Source organism: Dicentrarchus labrax, unplaced genomic scaffold, assembly GCF_905237075.1.
Source record: "Dicentrarchus labrax unplaced genomic scaffold, dlabrax2021, whole genome shotgun sequence".
Taxonomy (NCBI): Eukaryota; Metazoa; Chordata; class Actinopteri; family Moronidae; genus Dicentrarchus; species Dicentrarchus labrax.
In genome coordinates, this window is record NW_026136711.1 from 8,098,775 (window position 1) to 8,117,476 (window position 18,702).

Here is an 18,702-nt window from a genome sequence, read left to right on the forward strand (position 1 = left end):
TCACTCTCCTAGAAGTTATTTAAAACTATAATATTTTAACCCACAACCTGAACTATAATTTCTCTAACAAATATATTTATTTTATCCTCCATATTATAATATTTTATTCCTTAAGGTCATACATTCACATTTCTCCACCTTTGATCTTGTAGTATTACCTGTTTATCCTTTTCTGACCACAAGAGGGATGTAAGTTCCTATGTGCTATCCTATCACTCCTCCCACTGGCCTAAACACAGAGCAGCTGGTTCTAGGCTATAAGTACTGCATTCAAAATCCTTCTTAAGGAAAAAACATGATAAGAAAAACGTACTTAATATCAATCAAAAGTTCAAAAGTTTAAGTAGCCAATTTATTATGCAGCAGAATGGCCCTAGTAGTTACATTATTATTATTATTATTATTATTATTATTATTATTATTATTATTATTAGTAGTAGTAGTAGTAGTAGTAGTAGAAGTAGTAGCCTAGTAGTAGTATTACTGAGGCTACTAACTATTTATCTATACCAATAGCCTACATCTATTTTAGTATATGATTTTATATGTAAAATCTTAATATGCAAAGTAACTAGTAGGCTTAACTGTCAAATAAATAGTGAAAAAAGCGAAAATCCTATTTAATAATACTGAATTGAAGTTAGTAACTCAAAACTGTAATTGAGCAGACTACAATGCAGAAGTTTAAGTGTTGTTTTTACTTAGTGATTAGGAGTTGCGTCGCTAGGCAACCACCGAAATCCCGCGAGATGACGCGTTTCATTGAAAAAGAAATGGACATCAGCAGTAAATTTGTCATTTATGCTACAACATGAAAATATAAAAAGACGGAAAGGGAAATGCAAAGTCTGGATGATATGGTGGTGGTTGGAGAAACCACAACGCCAGTGGAGAGGGAACTTTAATCGCTCTCAGGTTCTCGCGGGATTTCCTAGGTTGCCTAGCGACGGGACTCTACTACCATAGCTACCTGTCCCAGTGTGTTTTACTCAGTCGCGTGTGCTCTTTCTAGGCTTTAAACGCTGAATTAATGGTTGTTGTTGGAAGTAGTCTTTATGTGTGGACCATTCAACCATTTTAATAGCTACTGAAAAACGATAAGTTCCACTGAAAATGGCTACCGTCGTCGCACAGTCCCATTTCATCTTCGGTCTGCGGACAGGTGTGAGTAACAATTTGTGTTTCTTCGACGAGCAAACTGTCGTCTTCCCCTCCGGAAACAACTGTGTGTGCTACAACAGCCTCCAAAGATGTCAGAGGTTCATTCCAGGTAGGCTGAGTGACAGACATCTCCTCTTAAACTGTCAAAGTCATTTCTTTTAAGGAGTAAAAGTAACATACCTTGCTAATATTGTTTCCAACAGTGAGTTCTAGGGACATTATATTAATGATTGACTAATCTGCAGATTAAAGCTGCATTAGGCAACTTTATAAAACTTTCACTAGATCCTGACAGTAGTACCTGAGACAGATAATCTGTGAATAAATCCAGCTCCTCTGGCTCCTCTTAGTGCTCCTAATGGTATTTGCAAGAATTCCTTTTATGTTTCTCATGTCAGTTGTTTCCATTGTCTCTACAGGCTCAGAGAAAAGCCAGGGCATGCGTGCTCTGGCCATCAGTGCCAACCGGCGTTACCTGGCGGTGTCTGAGTGTGGTGAGAAGGCCACCATCACAGTGTTCGACCTGCAGCATGAGCAGGGCAGAAAGAGAAAGGTTCTGACTGCAGGAGACATGCTCGTTCAAGAGTTTGTATGCATGGCTTTCTCCCCTGATTCCAAGTACCTAATAGGCCAAACTGGTGGTCCAGAGTGGACGCTCATCTTCTGGCTTTGGGAAAAACAGAAAGTCCTGGCAACAGTGAAGACCAGTAACTCAAATAATCCTGTTGCCCAGGTGAGTCATCCATGCTGTATCACTGCAACCACAGCGCTTGTACTCGCAAGCGTAGCCGGCTCTGAGCATGTTATTCTCTTTTATTGACATCCCATCAGGTCAGCTTCAACCCTTACAACAACATGCAGCTCTGTGTGAGTGGAACTGGTGTGTTCAAGCTCTTCCGCTACTCAGAGGGAGCTCTGAAACAGTGCAGCTTCCCAAAGGTGGAGTCCATCAACTTCCTGTGTCATACCTGGATGACGGCGGAGCGTGTGATCGCTGGGACAGACACGGGCAGGCTGCTGGTGTTTGAGTCTGGAGACCTGCGAAGAGAGATTAACATGGCTTCCAAGGCTGGGCAGGAGCAGTCTGACAGGTCAGAAGTTGGACCACAATACTGTGTCAACCAAGGACATACACAAGGTTGCCTGAGCAACTGTTTGTTGCTGTTGTGGCTGCATAAATATAAGTAGCCTATATTGCTAAAGTTAGAGCAAATCAAATAGCCATACTATCCATACTTTTAGCATTTTCTTACATGTTTGCATCACGTTGTGCAGTATTACATGAACCAATTTTAGGTTAGGTTAGCTATGGTGACATAAGTCCAGAACTGTCATGGGAATAATAACTTAAGGAACACCTGATGACTTTACTTGATACAAAAGTAATAAATACAGATTTACATTATATTTTAGAAAGTATACATCATTTGTGTAAATTTACTCTGTTAAAAAATTCCAGGGCATTTGGTAAAGGGTGCATAATTACTTGTTTAGACCATCAACATATATAAAGATGGATGCCACTTTTCCATTTTCTGTCAGTGTACAAAACTCAATCTAAAATATCTTGGATATGGCCGTTACCATCTAGCCCGGCCGGCCGACACAAGCAGAGATCAGCTCTCAATCAGGACATGAAACCCAGTTTTTAAAGCATCAGATAGCTAATTAAAACCAAGCTTGAACATACATCCATCTTCTAATATGAGCTATATGACCTGTACTGCAGTCAGCCACCAGAGGGCGATCAGGGTGTTTTGACTTCACTTTTGGGGAGCTGTCATGTTGCCCATCTTTTATATGTCGATGGTTTAGACTTCAAAACTAAAGGTTTAGGACGTAGACTTGACTTGAGACTTCATAGCCAAGAGATGTTTTTGCTGAATCTCCATGAATTTCATTCATTTACTTCACAGACAAGTGGAGATGATGAAGATCAGAGACGCTGACATGAATGAAGGTCCCAATGCGCCCCGCATCACAGCCATTCTGTCCTACTCCAAGGGCTTTGCATGCTCTTTAGGGTCTGGCACGGTCTGTCTTTTTGAGAAGAACGAGGAGGACAGTTACAGAAGAGGCAGGGAGATACGGGTAAATGTTAATGCATGTAACAGTGCATACTGCTCTCTGTGTATGTTTTCAAAGTGATCATATGTTTATTCTGTTCTGTCAGATCCCTCCAGACCCATACAGCACTGACCCGACCCCGGCTGAGTGTCAGGAGATTGACACCATGTGCATCAGTCCAGCCGAGGAGACTCTGGCCATCAGCACAGACAGAGGGCAGCTGTACAGCCTCAGCCTGTCGTCTGTGGAGATGAACAAGGTACAAAGTCACCTCTACCAGCACCACCACTGACAGTGTTTAAATATGTTAATGCTAGGATAGGTAACGGTGGAGAAACTAGCAAGAGACAGCTAGATTTTGAAAGCATCCACTGAAAAAATCCCACCCCCTCCCTCCAGGACTCCCTCCAAAGCCACTCCCCCAAAACACAAAGATTCATTTTAAAACACATTTTCAAAGCATTCCATTTATTGATTGTTGTTGGCATGTAAGGAGAATTTCAACAAATATAATGAAAAGTGCTTCTGAAATACAGCACCTACACTGGTGACACAGCCTGCTCATTCATTTCAATGAGACCTACAGCAGAGTGCCTCCCTTTCCCATCAACATTAGGCCTTTCTACAGAGGAGAGAGGAGTCGAGGGAACAGGCATTATTTTATTTATTTTTTTTTAACTCAATCGTCAACGTGGCATAATGTGGCAAGAATGTAGTCTAAGATTTTATTTTAATCATGACCAATGTGCTGCTCTTTCACTATTGTATGTATTGTATTTTCATTGTATTTTATACTTTAAGTGAATATATTGCGCCAAACTCCCTTTAAGAAATATGACATTTTAACAATGCCTTAACATGCCGTGACACATAACTCTAGAAGCACAAGATAAAGTGTGTCATACGTCCACCGTCTGACTGTAATATAATATAATCCATAAAGATAAACCTTTGGATGATTTTGTCGCCTCAACTCAAGACGACAGTGAGAATGGAAGGCGGACCATTTTAATGTGTGTGTTTTGTTGAGTGACGGAGGAGAGAGGCACAAATTAGAGAAGTGATCAAGGCGGTTTTAGTCTTTCCACACATTTTCTTTTTGTTTGACTTTTTACCACTTTCTCTACTGTTTCTTTTTGTAATTACTGTATTGCTTATTCTCTCTTTGCTTCCTCCCTTCATTAATTTCTCTCTTTCTTTTTAACCATGCTAGCCATATGGCTCTGTGGATGGCAATGTCGGGCAGTCGGTCGGTAGGTCGAGCCTGAGTATTGGATGGGATTCCATAAACACTAAACATTGTACCTTGTTAGCATTGTCATGGCATGTACATTGTAGAGGTTAGCATTTAGTTGAAGTGCAGCCTCATAGAACCAGTACTGTGGCTTTGTTTGTCCCTTCTCCTTCCATTGCTTCTTTGGCCCATTCTTTGTCTTCCTCCACTCTCCTCCCTTCTTTCATGTTTTAGACATCAGAGCAACTTACCCTTCAGATTCTCATGTTGACCCTGAGATTTACAGTTTGTGACTCTATCCATCAGGAGGAACACGGACATTTTGAGTTCCTGTCACAGTCCTTCCACTCCAAGTCCATCACTGGTTTGTCTGTCTGCATTCGAAAGCCCCTCGTGGCCACCAGCTCTCTGGACCACTCTGTCCGCATCTGGAACTACGAAACAAAGTAAGAGACAAAATCATACCTGAGCTTTTCGCTGTTTTATATATGTTGAGTGATGCTATTACTATATTTCTCCATGCAGTCTTAAGCATCGCTTTTTGAGTCATATAAATAAAGAAGGCTACTGTATTTTATACTGCATGTTGAAGTTTGGTGAGACATAGTCTTCCCTGAGGGAGGAAAGGAAGGCATGATATTACAGTCCTGACCTGGAATCAGTTAGAGGTTCTGCTTTAAGCGGTGCCCATCAAACACTGCTGCTATTAAAACATGATTTAGGAAAGTGACTTAATGTTCAGTGTTATTTGTGAAAAGAACCCAAATAGCATTAAATCATTAAATGCAGAGTATGGCATGCTAAGGACTACAGTATCTCTTCATTACCTCTTGCTGTGAATTGTTGCCAGAGTGTTGGAGCTGTACAAGGAGTTCCAGGAGGAGGCGTACAGCGTGGCTCTGCACCCCACTGGCCTCTTCATCCTGGTGGGCTTCTCAGACAAACTCAGGCTGATGAACCTGCTTATCGATGATATCCGCACCTTCAAGGAGTTCACTGTGCGTGGCTGCAGAGAGGTGGGTCATATGTGTTGATTGTGTGTTCCCTCAGTGCGTCTCAAGTGCTGATATCACAGCAGCATGATGCACCTCAGCTCTTTTCTAACCATTTTCTCCCCCGTTCTGACTCCACACCTTAGTGTGCCTTTAGCCACGGTGGCCACATGTTTGCAGCTGTCAATGGAAACGTCATCCACATCTACTCCATCACCTCTTTTGAGAACATTCTCAATCTAAAGGGTCATAATGGAAAGGTAAGTCAGACAGGAGAGTGTATCATACTGCATGTATCCCTTTGGTTGGGCAGTGAACAACTGCACAGTGGGAACCAACCAAAAAGCTATAGTACAGTACAAACTTTTTTTGCAGGTGCGCGGCATTGAATGGAGCCTGGATGACAGCCGCTTGGTATCGTGTGGGATGGACGGTGCGGTGTATGAGTGGAACACACAGACCGGAAAGCGGGAATCTGAGAGTGTCCTCAAGTCCTGCAGCTACACAGGTGTCGCTTTCTCTTCAGACTGCAAGACCATCCTGGCTGTGGGAACAGACCTCACTCTGAAGGAGATCCAAGATTGTCAGGTCGGTGACAACACACTACTGTATTGCTTATGAGTTTCTCTTCTGAGTATCTAGAAATTATAATGAGTGGAAGTGCTATTGTTCATGTAGGAGGGGAGCATTTTTCTTCCTCATTATATATAAATTATGTATTCTACGTGTCACTCACTTTGTCACTGAAACATTTTAACAAGTGAATTCATCATTGTTGTCCCAGTGAAGTATTGTGATCATGAATGTGAAGGATTATATTCTTTCCTGGATATCTTGGTCATTGGTTCCTCAGGTCCTGAAGGAAGTTCCTGCTGATGAGGTAGCTCACGTCGCTGTGGCAGTGTCTCACTCTGGTAGGGTTGTCTTCACCGGGACTTCCAGCGGAACCATCCGAGCCATTAAATACCCGTTACCCATGCAGAAGGAATGGATCATGTACCAGGCTCACTGTGGCCCCATCACCAAGGTTGGTCTAAATGTTGATGCACGCACTAAACTGACTATCAGAAATCGTCATGTCTAACTTTCTGTCGTCTTCAGATGGTGGTCACGTTTGACGATCAGTTCCTGCTGACAGTGTCTGAAGACGGCTGCCTTTTGATGTGGAAGATCATCGATAAGGAGGGCCGAGGACTGAAGAGCAACAGGCAGATCATCCACACTGAAGAGATCCTTGTCACCAAGTCAGACCTGGAAGAGAAGGTCTGTCTGTGTGTGTGTGTGTGTGTGTGTGTGTGTGTGTGTGTGTGTGTGTGTCTGCATGTCTGCATAAGGTCTTTTTACTTGCATATGTGTCAACATTCTCCCCAATGTGTCCAAAATATGGACTACACAATCTCCTTTTTCTTTGTATGCAGTTTTTTTTGTCCTCCACTTTGACCCAATCCACCTTCTTTTCTACATATAGACAGACAACCATTGTAGAGGCACTTTGGAGCCACTGGATTAATGTTCAGCTGTTAAGCACAGGGTAGATCTATCATGCTTTGAGGTTGTGTTGCAGCCAGTGGCACAGGAAACATTGCACGGGTAGGGGGAAGAATGGATTCCACTAAATACCAGCAAATTCTGGCAGCAAATGTCTCAGCATCTGTAAAAAAAAATCTGAAAAGAGGATGGCCTCTACAACAGGATAATTATCCTAATCGTACCTCGAAATCCACCACAGACTACCTCAAGAGACGCAAGCTGAAGGCTTTGGAATGGCCCCCACAGTCCCCTGAGTTAAACATCATTGAAAATCTGAAAAATATTGTGTTTCATCTTCCATATCCTTGACATGCTGTGTTTACGTCTTTTCAATAAAAAAAAAACCCAAAATATGTTATCCAACCTGTGAACCTGTCTGTCTGTGTTGCAGAACCAGAACATGCTGGAGCTGAAGATGCGTCTGGAGGAGCTGCAGATGGAGAACGAGTACCAGCTCCGCCTGAAGGACATGAACTACAACGAGAAGATGAAGGACCTTTCTTACAAGTTTACCCAGCAAATAGAATCTCTGACTACAATGCAACAGGTCTGCTGGTTACCTCACAGACTCCAAATATACTCTGTGCCTTTCGAATAGATTGTATTATTATTATTTTCTATTTATAGTATGTACTGTTCCTATAGACCATGAAGACAGAGATGGAAAAGCAGGAACGTGAGCACCAGGAGAGTTTTGCAGAGGTCGCTGCCAAACACGCAAAAGAACTGAAGGATTTAGGTAAGAAGAGGACAGGATCAGTGTCAGCACAATCCGGGGACAGCATATCTTTGTTTCTACAAGGATCAATCAGTCTGTCTATCAATCATACACAGAGTTGTCCTACAGCCAGAAACTGATTGTGGAGCATGAGAGGTACCAGGACCTTCAGCATAAACATCAGAAAATGCAGGAGGACTATGAGAAACAGCTTGAGGCAGCAGAGGAGAGCAGAACCCAGGCCCTGGAGGAGCAGACGCAGCTCTACGAGGCCAAGCTGCAGGAGAAAACTCAACTCCTGGCTCAGGTCAGTCCAGAGGAGCAGATAGTGGAGTGTGAACAGAGTTTCCACGGGGTCTTAAAAAGTCTTAAATCCAATAATCAGAATTTTAGTCCTTTAAATGTCTTAAAGCTGCAGTAGGTAACTTTTATAAAAAATAACTTTTTTTCTGAAACTTTCACTACATCCTGACAGCAGTACACGAGACAGATAATCTGTGAAACAATCAGGTTCCTCTGGCTCCTCTTAGTGCTCCTAATGGCATTTACAAGAATCCACCGGGGCTGGATGAAAACAACCAATCAGAGCAGAGAAATATAGAAAAATGCTTTGGGTTGGAAGCTTGAAGATAGTTGATTCTTGAGTCTCATTCTCCAGGTCCATAAGCGTCTGTATTTGACAACCTGGAAATGAGATTAGCCTTAAATTGCATTCATAGTGGTCTTAAAAAGCCTTAAAAATCCTGCAGAAACCCTGGTTAAGGAGAAGGGACAGCACATGAAACCAGTGAAGTTCTTTTGTCCACTTTGATTTTGTCCAGTGTCAGGAGGACACACAGCAGCAGATAGTGGAGTTTAAAGAGATCATAAAGCAAGTAGAGGAAGATGAGGAGAGGAAGATGCATGACCTCCAAATCAAGTACGAGAAGAAACTGCACACTGAGAAAGAGACCAACACCAATCTGAAAGGAGAAACTGGTATCATGACACAAAAGGTGAGCCTCCTCTTCTGATTGCATTTGTTGAATTTTTCCCTGTCTGCTTCTCACACGTCTCTTCTTCCTCTCTGGTGGCTGACTGTGTGGTCACAGTTCTACAGTCTGCAGAGACAGATCGACGAGAGGTGTGTGGAAATAAACAAGCTGAAGCAGGAGCGGCAGAGGCTGCTGGGGTTGGTCCGCTCCCTGGAGAGCGACATCGAGGACCTGAAGAGGCAGATCTCCGGACACGAAAAGACCAACCAGGACAAGGTGGCTGAGATTCACATTTATCCAATATCTTCTGCTCTAAAAAAGCTTTTGTAAAGTCATGATTTATCGTGAAGCTGGTAAGTTTGAAACATGAGGGATATTTACTTTTTTAACCTCTATATTAATTTAAGTTTGAGAACATGTTTAATAAAAATACATGAATGTACAAATCAGTGTACTGTATATACGGCAAGAAATGATAGATATATGCATTATTGAAGACATGAAAATATGATCATAAGATCCCGATGGTGGGTTGTGGTCCTGGAGATGCTCTCCGAAACAGATATTAAATGATTTCATTTACTTACATGACTGCTGTTGGTTCATTGTGAGAAATATTAGGTCTTCCTTAACCACTTTGAAGAGTGACTAGTTCTCAGTGTGGATATTATGACAATATTAGTCAACTAAAAAAATAATTCTGTTCTTCTACTTCACAAACACAGGATAAGACCATCTCCAGCTTGAAGAAGAAGAACCAGGAACTGGAGAAGTTGAAGTTTGTTCTGGATTTCCAGTTGAACGAGTTGAAGAAACAGACTGAGCCTCAACAAGATGACATCAATGAGAAGAAGGAGCGCATCCATCAGGTCTGTGTGTGTGTGTGTGTGTGTGTGTGTGTGTTTGTGATGATATACTCCATATTCCATTTCAAGAAGTTGTTTTTATCTTGTTTTATGAAGTCAAGTTAAAGATACTGATGTGAAGATGCTGTTTTAAAATGCAGTTCATTCTGTTTTGATCATTTCACTGAAACATGATGAAACATGGTGAAATAGTGAAAGTCCAGTGGTATAAACATGTAAAACCTGCATTAGCAGATTTTGGAGTCATTTTAAGAAAAGTCAGTATGCTGAGATGACAGTTGACTTGTGAAGATAAACAGGGATGTTGACAGCTGTGTCTGTTTGGCAGCTGCAGGAAGAGCTGGTGCAGATTGACAAGAGCAACACTCAGCTGAAGTTCACCGTCTCTGACCTGAGGCTCAAACTGAGGACCAGAGATAAGGAGATGCACAAGGAGATGCAGAAAGTGAGCACACACCTAACACTTGCTCTCCATACTGCAGCTCCATCTTATTATTACAGTACACGTGCTGCACATTCGGCTTTTACAGCTTTAATAACTAAACTCTGTTAGTTAGGTGTTGTAATTTATATGTTTACACTATCACAGGTAAAATAAGTGTTTGCAATTCTTTTACATCACATCTATTATACAAACAACCCATGGTGTTTGAAGGATGGGACATTTTGACACGTCAAAGCAGGAGAAGCACGGGTATAAGTAAGAAGTGTGGGTCTGCACAATAGCCCCCATTTTTGGAGGATAGCGTATGTAGCTACTACTGACTTTCTATGATAGTTACAGTTACTCCAGCTGTCATTATCTGTCAGTCATCAGTCATTTGTTATCTGCCAATTGTTCTTAATCAGAAATGTATGAAGTACACGCAAAATACATATTCTACCAGCATTTTGTGCCCTGACTGTCAGTAAGGATGTTCAGTATAACAACACGGGATCTGATGATTAATGTACATTCACAGAGAGAGCAGAGGGTCAGTATACTTTGCAGCCAACAGATTTTCATTTTGAAATGAGAAAACCAAAATCAGGAAACCACTGCCATTTATAAACGTTGGGAACAAAACACATCATCGTTTCGATCTTTCGTGTGGCCAGGTGAAAGATTTGGAGACGCATCTTCAACGCCTCAAGTCAGACCTCCATAACTGCGTGGGCCTCATCCAGGAGCCAAGGAGACTGAAGGACGCTGTGCAGATGATCTACACACGCTATGTAGCACAATCTGATGGGGTGAGTGGTTTATGTAATGTAGCAGACGCTGAGAGTTCATGGCAGCAACAGTTGAAGACTCATTCTTACTGCCACACCACTCACAAACATACACACTTATTGAGGGTTAGGATTTACATCCACTGTAAAAAATGTAAACCGTGTGTGTGCTGTTCCCAAGGTGGAGAAAAACAGCGTGGACGAAGATATTCAGAGGGCGTTCTGTCACCAGCGTGATCACCTGGAGAAGACGGTTAATAGTCTGAAGACGAGGCTGGCCAAATCTGCTGAGGAGCATGACAAAGTCTACGTCAAGATCATGAAGGTAAGCGCTGCATGCACTGTTCCTCTGAGCGGTCATTAGGGATTCAAGTCGTATATTTCTAAACATTAACTGAAGTAATGCTCATAGCGTTCAGTATTTCCTTTTCCTGATGATATTCGTCTGCTCTGCAGGAGAACGTGACTCTGATTGCTGAAATCAACGATCTGCGGAAGGAGCTGCGCTCAGTGAGGACTCAGGTCAAAGAGTACAAAGGTCAGCTGGCCACACTCAAGAAGTCCAACAAATCACGTCCTAACTCTGAGGAAGGACCCAAAAAGGAGCCCAAACATGAAGACGTCCATTAAGAATTAAAAAAAACAAAACCAAATCAGAGAGCAAATCCACCCCCTGGACCAGGAGCACCGTAGACCAGCAGCGACACATGCCGAGGATCTCTTGCTGTAAGCCACCAACACCAGTTTCCAGAACTGATAGTACAAATAGTTTGTCTTAACACAATTAAAACTCCTTATTTTACCACATAATTACAATGAAGACATTATGGTAGTATATGAAATAGATTTGTAATGCCATCGTTCTTGTCCTTGGACCAATTATTGATTCACCATGAACACCTAATGTGACCTCCACCAGCAGCTTTAAGGACTGAATCCTTTGGAGTCGTATCACTGGACTGACAAATACCTCAAAAACATCAGACTGTACATTGTAACTGCTTCCTCTAGGGGAACTTAATCACATCATTCAATTATAATGACAACATGAAGATTTAAAACTATTACTTATGAATGTACATTGAGTACACTGGAAAGCATGTGTGAGTATTATCACCATTTTGGGATCCATTTAAATGATGCATATCTATTATTTCTGAAATTTTTTTTAATGCATGCTATAGAGCTTTAGATATTTTTCTTAGTATTCTAGGCAACCATTAATTTATGTATAGCATAAAAATATATAGGGATTAGCCGGTAAACCATGATCTGATCAACCAACATTATCTGTACCCAAAGTGGGAGGGGCTTAAACCAGAAGTTGGTGGGACTAACCAGAAGTTGTTCATTTACATTTGGAAATGATATTGGTTGATCAGAACTTGCTATATTTATTAGAAAACTATTTACAGAACAAGGTTTTTTTTATTTGCTATATTTACAAGCACAGAAATGAACACATTTGACTCTGATGGTACTACTCGCTCAACCCTAAACAACTGAAACCTGCTGCATAATCCATGACAGCATATTTCTAATCTATACTAATGTTTATAGACTGCATGTTACATTGTGTGACTACTGCAGTTTAAATTCAGACTGAAGAAGAGCCTAAAATGCATTCACCTTCAAACAATTATGGAAATTAACACAGACCATCATAGTGTTGGATTATAAAACTACAAAATAAGAGTAGTGGACCAATGCATTTATAAAACACTGAACCATGGTTAGTAAAATGGGCTGCTGTGATGGAAAGTTAAACATGCAAAGCCACTGCTATGGGCCTTTACATATATTTTAATTTGGGGATGTAGAAGGAAAAGGAGTAAGAAAAAAAATCTCTTGCAAACACAGCTAGAAACCAACCCTCTTTCTTCCTCAGCTGTTTGAAGAAATTACATTACAGAGCCTTTAAAAAAAAAAAATAAAAGCATTTCTGGTACATTTTACAGATTTGTCTTCAGTAGGAACCAGAGAGAGTGGAGCAGTGAGGCTATGGAGGTTTGTGGAAGTGGGTTCAGTCAAGGCTGATCATAGAACAAATGTGTGATCTCTGGGCCACACTAGTGCAACAATGTGAACATATAGCTACTGAACAGCAGATGTGCTCATTCTGAAAGCAGAGCTACACAATGAGATTAAACAAAAATGGCGACAAGTGATTCAATTTGTTAATATGCAGCTTTTAAATAGTAAAGGTGAAAAAGGCAACACAGTACAACAGTAAAAACACAGAACAGAAGTAACACCACACAGTAATAGAATGTAAAATGACGTGTTTAAAAGTTTGCAGACATCTTGGTGACATCACGTTTCAGGTCCACGACGTGCATCTCGATTCTCGTGTGCAGCTTGTCCATTGAAGTCAACAGGGTGTCGTACAGAGCCTGCACACAGTGACGCGTGTTAGTCTCACACCGTGAATCAAACAGTAACACAGGCGAGCAGCGAGAAGGCGGCCGTACCTGAGCTTTCTCCGTCTCCTTACTGCAGACGTCTCTCAGGCTCTGGATCTCGGCCTTCAGCTGCTGCGTCTCTCTGGAGATCTCTTGGATTTTGTCGGCCATCTCCTCGCGCTTGTGCTGGATTTGGTTACACTGCCTGCAAACCAGTTTTGTTTTTAACCTTTATCAGATTTAGAACTATGTAAATAGTACAGTATATACAAAATATATTATGGCATTAAATACCCCAACACTTCTTGAACGTGCTGCTCCTTCATCTCTCTCTTCTTCTGCCGGCGGATGTTCTGTTTGGACTCTTTGTCCAGCTTCATGCCCAGAGCTCGCTTCATGTGGCCTTCCTCGATGCACAGGTTCTTCAGTTCCTTCTGCTTCTTCTCATACTGCGCCATCAGCTCCTGGTGCTACACACACACACACACAACACACAACACAACGGATTACTTTTAAATGAGATGAAAGTTGTAGTTCCCTTTACCCCCCTCAAAAAAAAAAAAAAAAAAATATTTAAAAAAAAAAAAAAAAAAAAAAAAAAAAAAAAAAAAAAAAAAAAATAAAAAAAAAAAAAAAAAAAAAAAAAAAAACCAAAAAAAAAAATTTAAAAAAAATTTAGGATGAGACTGTTTCACTTGTTAACATTCAGTAGCTTTAAAGGTTCAATAAAGTTTAAACTTGTTAACAGTGACAGTAGCTGTTCAGTGAACTACTGTCAGTGTCCTGTTGCTCACACTCTGTAGGCGTGAGCCAGCATCATATTTAGAATAACGTTACCATCTGCAATGTAATGTTAGCCTATCCACTCTGATATTTGGCTAGCAATAACATTAACGAACAAGCTAATGTTAGCCAGTCAGCAGAATAATGTTTGCTATGTCATTGTCAGGTATTTTGTGTTAAACATAATTCTTATTTGACCTCTCATTATGAACTAAAATTGTTTTTGATTTAAGAGCTCCAACTTTATTGATCCTCAGGGGGAGAACAACAGGAATAAACTACTAATGTTAAAGAGGGTTAATATAGGAAGTCGTTTTTTAGTACCACAAAATGACCACAGTGTATCTGCTAGGGTTGATGGGGGTGCTTATCGTGAGACGGCTCTGGATCCAGAGCAGCTGGGCCCTGTTCATACCTCCTCCTGCCGCTGCTTGGTGGTGTTCATGCTGCTCTCCAGGTCCTGCAGCAGGTTGTAGATCTGCTGCATCTCAGTCTGGTTGTGAGTCACACCCTGCACCATGTTCTGCAGCTCCACCACGCGCTCATCTGTTTCTGCCTGGAATCAGAGCCATCAAAAACCCATCGCACAGCTCAATGACCACAACGCTGACCTCATTTCCTGCTTTCAGAGACGACCCTGTTTGCTTTTCTACTCACGATGGACAGCTTGATGTTCTTCAGGTTCTCCCTCATCTTCTCCATCTGGCTCTTCAGCTCCTCTGGGGACTCCACAATCTGAGATTTGAGTTTGCCAATTTCTTCCTTCACGTTGCTGAAGGACACCTTCACCTGGGCCTGACACACACATCCAAACAGCACACACGTCTGATCAATGAAAGGCCTCCACTCCTTCTGTCTCTTCGATTGATCTTTCTGAGGACGTTTGGGACGACCACACAGACGTACACCAAAGTCACATACCAGTTTCTGAGTCTTCTCTGCAATGGTGGTTTTCCACTCTGCGATGTTGTCATTTCTAGCATTCTGAAAGGAGATGTATGTATTTCACTTCAGAGCACACACACAAAAGCAGGTTGTGATTATTGTGACCGTTCCACCTACCACTTCCTGGTATTCGTGCATGGTAGTGGCCTGCAGCTCAGAGAGAGCAGCCGCCAGCTCGTCGGCCTCCGCCTGCTGCTCTGGTGGGATGGTCCTGAACGACAACAAGAGATATCAATGCGTTAGTAGGTTATTAGGGTAAAGTGCAGCCATCATATGTCATTATGTCATTCAAAACGCACTGTATCAGCTAAAGAGGATTTTGAGTATTAATAAAAGAATTGGTTTGTGATCAGAAGAAAGATCATCACTGAATTATTTTACATTTAGGGCTGCAACTAAAAATGTTTTATCATTATCAATTAGTCTGTCTATTATGTATTCAATTAAGCAGTCAATTGTTTAGTCTATAAACATTGGTGGTTGAAAAAAGGTCCATTAATGTTCCAAGGGCCTGCTTCAAAACACAGAAATATTCTATTTAAAATCCTATAAAACAGCAAAATAGCAGCTTAACCTTAGCTGCATCGAAATCGCAATATGCAAATCATAGAAACAGCATTATAATGAAGTACTGTAGCTCTGGAGAGAAGCCCTGGCTTCCAAATCCTGTTCTCCAAATTTAAGAGAACGTGTGTTTGGTACAGACCCCCAGGTGAAAATAAATATAGTGACGCAAAAATGATCATTCCCACACTAATCATGAATTCAATTGCAACCTAACCATCAGAAATAATCGCAATATGATTTTATTTTTACTATATCGTGCAGCCCTACTAAACATCACATTAAAAGAAGCTGGAAGCAGCAATATACCAAACAACAACAACAAAAATGCACATATTTTACATATTTAATCTGAGACTCACGTCAGGATCTCAATCTTCTTCTCTGCCTCTGAGTTGCCTTTGGTGTAAGCCTGCAGCCGGTCCATGTCTGCCCTCTGACAACACACAGAGCAACTGTTACCTCACTCAAACTTGCAGCCAACAGCGGAGGGTTATAAAAGGCATGTCAAGTTTCAGAAAGATGTTGAGTGCTGTAATGAGAGCCAATAGCATCTCGTTTGCATGGCGGTTATAAAACAATATGTATAGGGGCAAGAAATATTTACTTCAGGCCAATGAAATAAAACATTAACCCTGAATATAACATACAAATTTGGCCTGCTTCTCCAAGATCACGTCCATCCTCTGCTTCCTGAAGTGAAGAAAGTTCATGATGGCACTTAGAATAGTCAGAGTCTTCTGTTTTTCTGGAAAGGAAGAACAACACCAGTGTCCGGGGTGATTGGACATCTACACCATCAGATATGCAAATATGTGATATAGATTTTAAAACATTTAACAGATAAAAAACGTATTCTTACTTGGAGCTAAAAGGTCGTTCAGTGAAAAATCATACACGAAGCACATAGGCAGAAACTGCCGCCTGAGGAAGATCACACACACTGTTCAAAATACAAGCACTGTGGATGGACTGAGTCCCAATTCCACAGCTGTAGCCTACGTAGCCCTGCAGACTATGTACATATGTCTATACAGATATATCCATGAACTTGTTAGCAGCGATCATCATATGTTTCATTCTGTGCAGATTGTACGTACTGTGTTACATCCGGGAGAGAAAGCAAGAAAACTCACAGGCGCATGTAGACGCTAATGATAGCAGTAGCTCCCTCATGATACACTGGATACTGAATGTTCTCCAAAAGTGGAAGCTGTGGGGAAACAAAAAGGAAAATCAAGTGACTTAAATCGAAGAAGGATACAAATAGCTGTATGCTAATGACTAACAATACCATCACATCATTCCCTACATGAACATTAGGTGGTGAAAGTGCACTATGAGGCCAAACAAAAAGGAATTAACAAATGAAAAGTTCCCTCATGAATGCAGGCTTGGATGCAGACGGGTTAATGTTACCTGTTAAACACAGTACTCACCATGGAGTGACACTCGGGTCTGAAACGATACAGGAGATGCAACACTCTCATGTATAACGTCTGAACTGTCTCTGGCTGTAAGAGAGAAGAATTGAGTGCTACGTTACAGATTATATGAGCTTTAGAACATTAATATATGTAAAGTGGAGTCCTAAGCAGAGAATGCCGTCCCACGCTGTGTTGCTATCACAGCCTCTCTGTGGTTTGTTTACATAGCCGGTCTGGCCGTGTGCAGCTGTGGAGCGAAACAGCTGTTTTTATCATCTACATCTGGAAGTTTATTTCTAACTCTGATGATGGTTGGAAAGACTTAGAAAGACGTTCTTGTGTCAGTGCAGTTTGAAGTGTCTTTTTACGATTATCTGCTAGTGCTAGCTAAAATCACTGGTTTTATCTCTGGAGTCCGGTTGGTCAAAGGGCCCATTGTTTTGGTCTGAGATGCTGGAGCTCTAGTTTCGACACCTAGTGGCACGTGAATTTCCTGACTGACCGCAGGGGACTGATGGCTGATGCAGGCCTTTGTCTCGTCTGGTCCAGTTTTGCCTCATTCAAGTCTACTGGACTGAAGGTTCCCACACAAATGCCAAGGTGTGTTTAGTTGATACTCATTTAAAGGATATTAAGTTCAGATTTGTCCTTATATGTGCAGGTACACTCAAAGAGTTTGGTTGTAACCATTCTCCTGTTTGTTCTGCAGCAGTCTGAGTTTAGGACTGCAGCTAACAACTACTTTCATTATTGATTCATCTGGTGATTGCTTTCTTGTTTACTTGTTTTAGTCATTTTTTAAGCAAAAATACTAAACAGCTGGTTAAAGTGTCTCATAAGTGAGGGTTTGCTGCTTTTCTTTGACACGACTGATTTAACACTATTATCAGCATTCTGGTGTTTTGGACTGTTGGTTAAATAAAACAAGCAACTTCAACACTTCATCTTGGGCTTTGGGAAATGATAGCTTTCAATATTTCCTGACATTTAACAGACAGAACTATAAAAAAAAAAAGAAAATAATCAGCAGATGATTTGATAATAAACATATTTTAGTCACTTCATATATGACAAGAAGAGCAGTAAACCCTTACAGGGTGGGAACGTATGGCTGCAATGTCGTGACGCTCTGACTGATTTTATTTATTTTGAATCCAAAGTGAGATTTTGAACCCTAAATCCTTTCGTGTTAATGATTTAGTATCTGAAACGGTTGTCAAAACTGAGCCAAAGTATTGGTACAAACAATGTAACGGCTATTGGCTGGTAAAAGGGGTCTTCCAGCGTTAAGAGTAAAGGTAAACGCAGTTAGAGTGGACTGGCTCCGCCGTCGTCTCCCCACATCGTAATGTATCATAATGAAACAACTGCTCCTCACTTCCGTCTGCATTAACATTAGTTAGAATTTAGCTAACAAGTCTACTGTGTACGTTTGCTACTTCCAGACGCTGAAACGCCCTCACTGTGTGGTTCCCGTCAGACACCGGGGCCGCTGGAGCCGCTGGAGCCGCCGGACGGTCGTTACCTTGGGAGCAGGAGTCAGGTCGCTCTTGGTGAAGTGTTTCGCCTCTTGCCCGGTGAGAACTTCTGTTCGGTAAAAGTTCACTATTGCGTCCGCAGTGTACACAGGGAAGGTGTTTTCAGACATTTTAGAGCCGATTAAAAACGGGCAAAACACAGAGAACCGTTTTCAGCCTCAACCATGGGTGTACACACCAACGACCACACAAAATTGGCGCCTTAAAACGACTTCCTTGTTGATTTTCTAAACGGCGCATGTGATTGGTCAGTGTATCCTTCTTCTGTGGTTCAGAGAGATGATACATT

General features: G+C 41.5%; 2 protein-coding genes across 2 annotated transcripts; one reads left to right on the plus strand and one right to left on the minus strand.

The window, feature by feature from the left end:
* The first annotated feature begins 1,113 nt into the window (after nucleotides 1-1,113).
* cfap57 (cilia and flagella associated protein 57) lies at nucleotides 1,114-12,918 on the plus strand. Its single transcript, XM_051414421.1, has 21 exons — nucleotides 1,114-1,270; nucleotides 1,581-1,894; nucleotides 1,993-2,252; nucleotides 3,078-3,252; nucleotides 3,335-3,487; nucleotides 4,769-4,908; nucleotides 5,313-5,478; nucleotides 5,601-5,714; nucleotides 5,830-6,042; nucleotides 6,308-6,481; nucleotides 6,556-6,717; nucleotides 7,376-7,531; nucleotides 7,630-7,723; nucleotides 7,819-8,009; nucleotides 8,524-8,697; nucleotides 8,794-8,952; nucleotides 9,402-9,545; nucleotides 9,871-9,987; nucleotides 10,641-10,775; nucleotides 10,936-11,079; nucleotides 11,211-12,918. Exons 1-21 carry the CDS (start codon nucleotides 1,114-1,116, stop codon nucleotides 11,382-11,384), a joined length of 3,516 nt encoding a protein of 1,171 aa, XP_051270381.1. The 3' UTR covers nucleotides 11,385-12,918.
* A 4-nt stretch (nucleotides 12,919-12,922) lies between these two features.
* nuf2 (UF2 component of NDC80 kinetochore complex) lies at nucleotides 12,923-18,632 on the minus strand. Its single transcript, XM_051414423.1, has 13 exons — nucleotides 18,401-18,632; nucleotides 16,888-16,962; nucleotides 16,585-16,661; nucleotides 16,311-16,372; nucleotides 16,099-16,196; nucleotides 15,811-15,884; nucleotides 15,002-15,095; nucleotides 14,861-14,923; nucleotides 14,597-14,734; nucleotides 14,355-14,495; nucleotides 13,451-13,626; nucleotides 13,226-13,361; nucleotides 12,923-13,147 (listed from the first exon to the last, which is right to left on the minus strand). The coding sequence occupies exons 1-13, from the start codon at nucleotides 18,521-18,523 to the stop codon at nucleotides 13,040-13,042; spliced, it is 1,365 nt and encodes a 454-aa protein (XP_051270383.1). The 5' UTR covers nucleotides 18,524-18,632; the 3' UTR covers nucleotides 12,923-13,039.
* Between the last annotated feature and the right edge of the window lie 70 nt (nucleotides 18,633-18,702).

What these genes read in the sequence shown, in the direction of transcription:
- cfap57 (XM_051414421.1), top strand. Translation starts at nt 1,114, where the DNA reads ATGGCTACCGTCGTCGCACAGTCCCATTTCATCTTCGGTCTGCGGACA. An exon ending in GGGCAGGAGCAGTCTGACAG is followed by an intron (nt 2,253 to 3,077) that starts GTCAGAAGTTGG and finishes TTTACTTCACAG; the next exon opens with ACAAGTGGAGATGATGAAGA. An exon ending in AAACTCAACTCCTGGCTCAG is followed by an intron (nt 8,010 to 8,523) that starts GTCAGTCCAGAG and finishes GATTTTGTCCAG; the next exon opens with TGTCAGGAGGACACACAGCA.
- nuf2 (XM_051414423.1), bottom strand. Translation starts at nt 18,523, where the DNA reads ATGTCTGAAAACACCTTCCCTGTGTACACTGCGGACGCAATAGTGAAC. An exon ending in ATTAGCGTCTACATGCGCCT is followed by an intron (nt 16,373 to 16,584) that starts GTGAGTTTTCTT and finishes GATCTTCCTCAG; the next exon opens with GCGGCAGTTTCTGCCTATGT. An exon ending in TGGAGAAGCAGGCCAAATTT is followed by an intron (nt 15,885 to 16,098) that starts GTATGTTATATT and finishes GTGTGTTGTCAG; the next exon opens with AGGGCAGACATGGACCGGCT.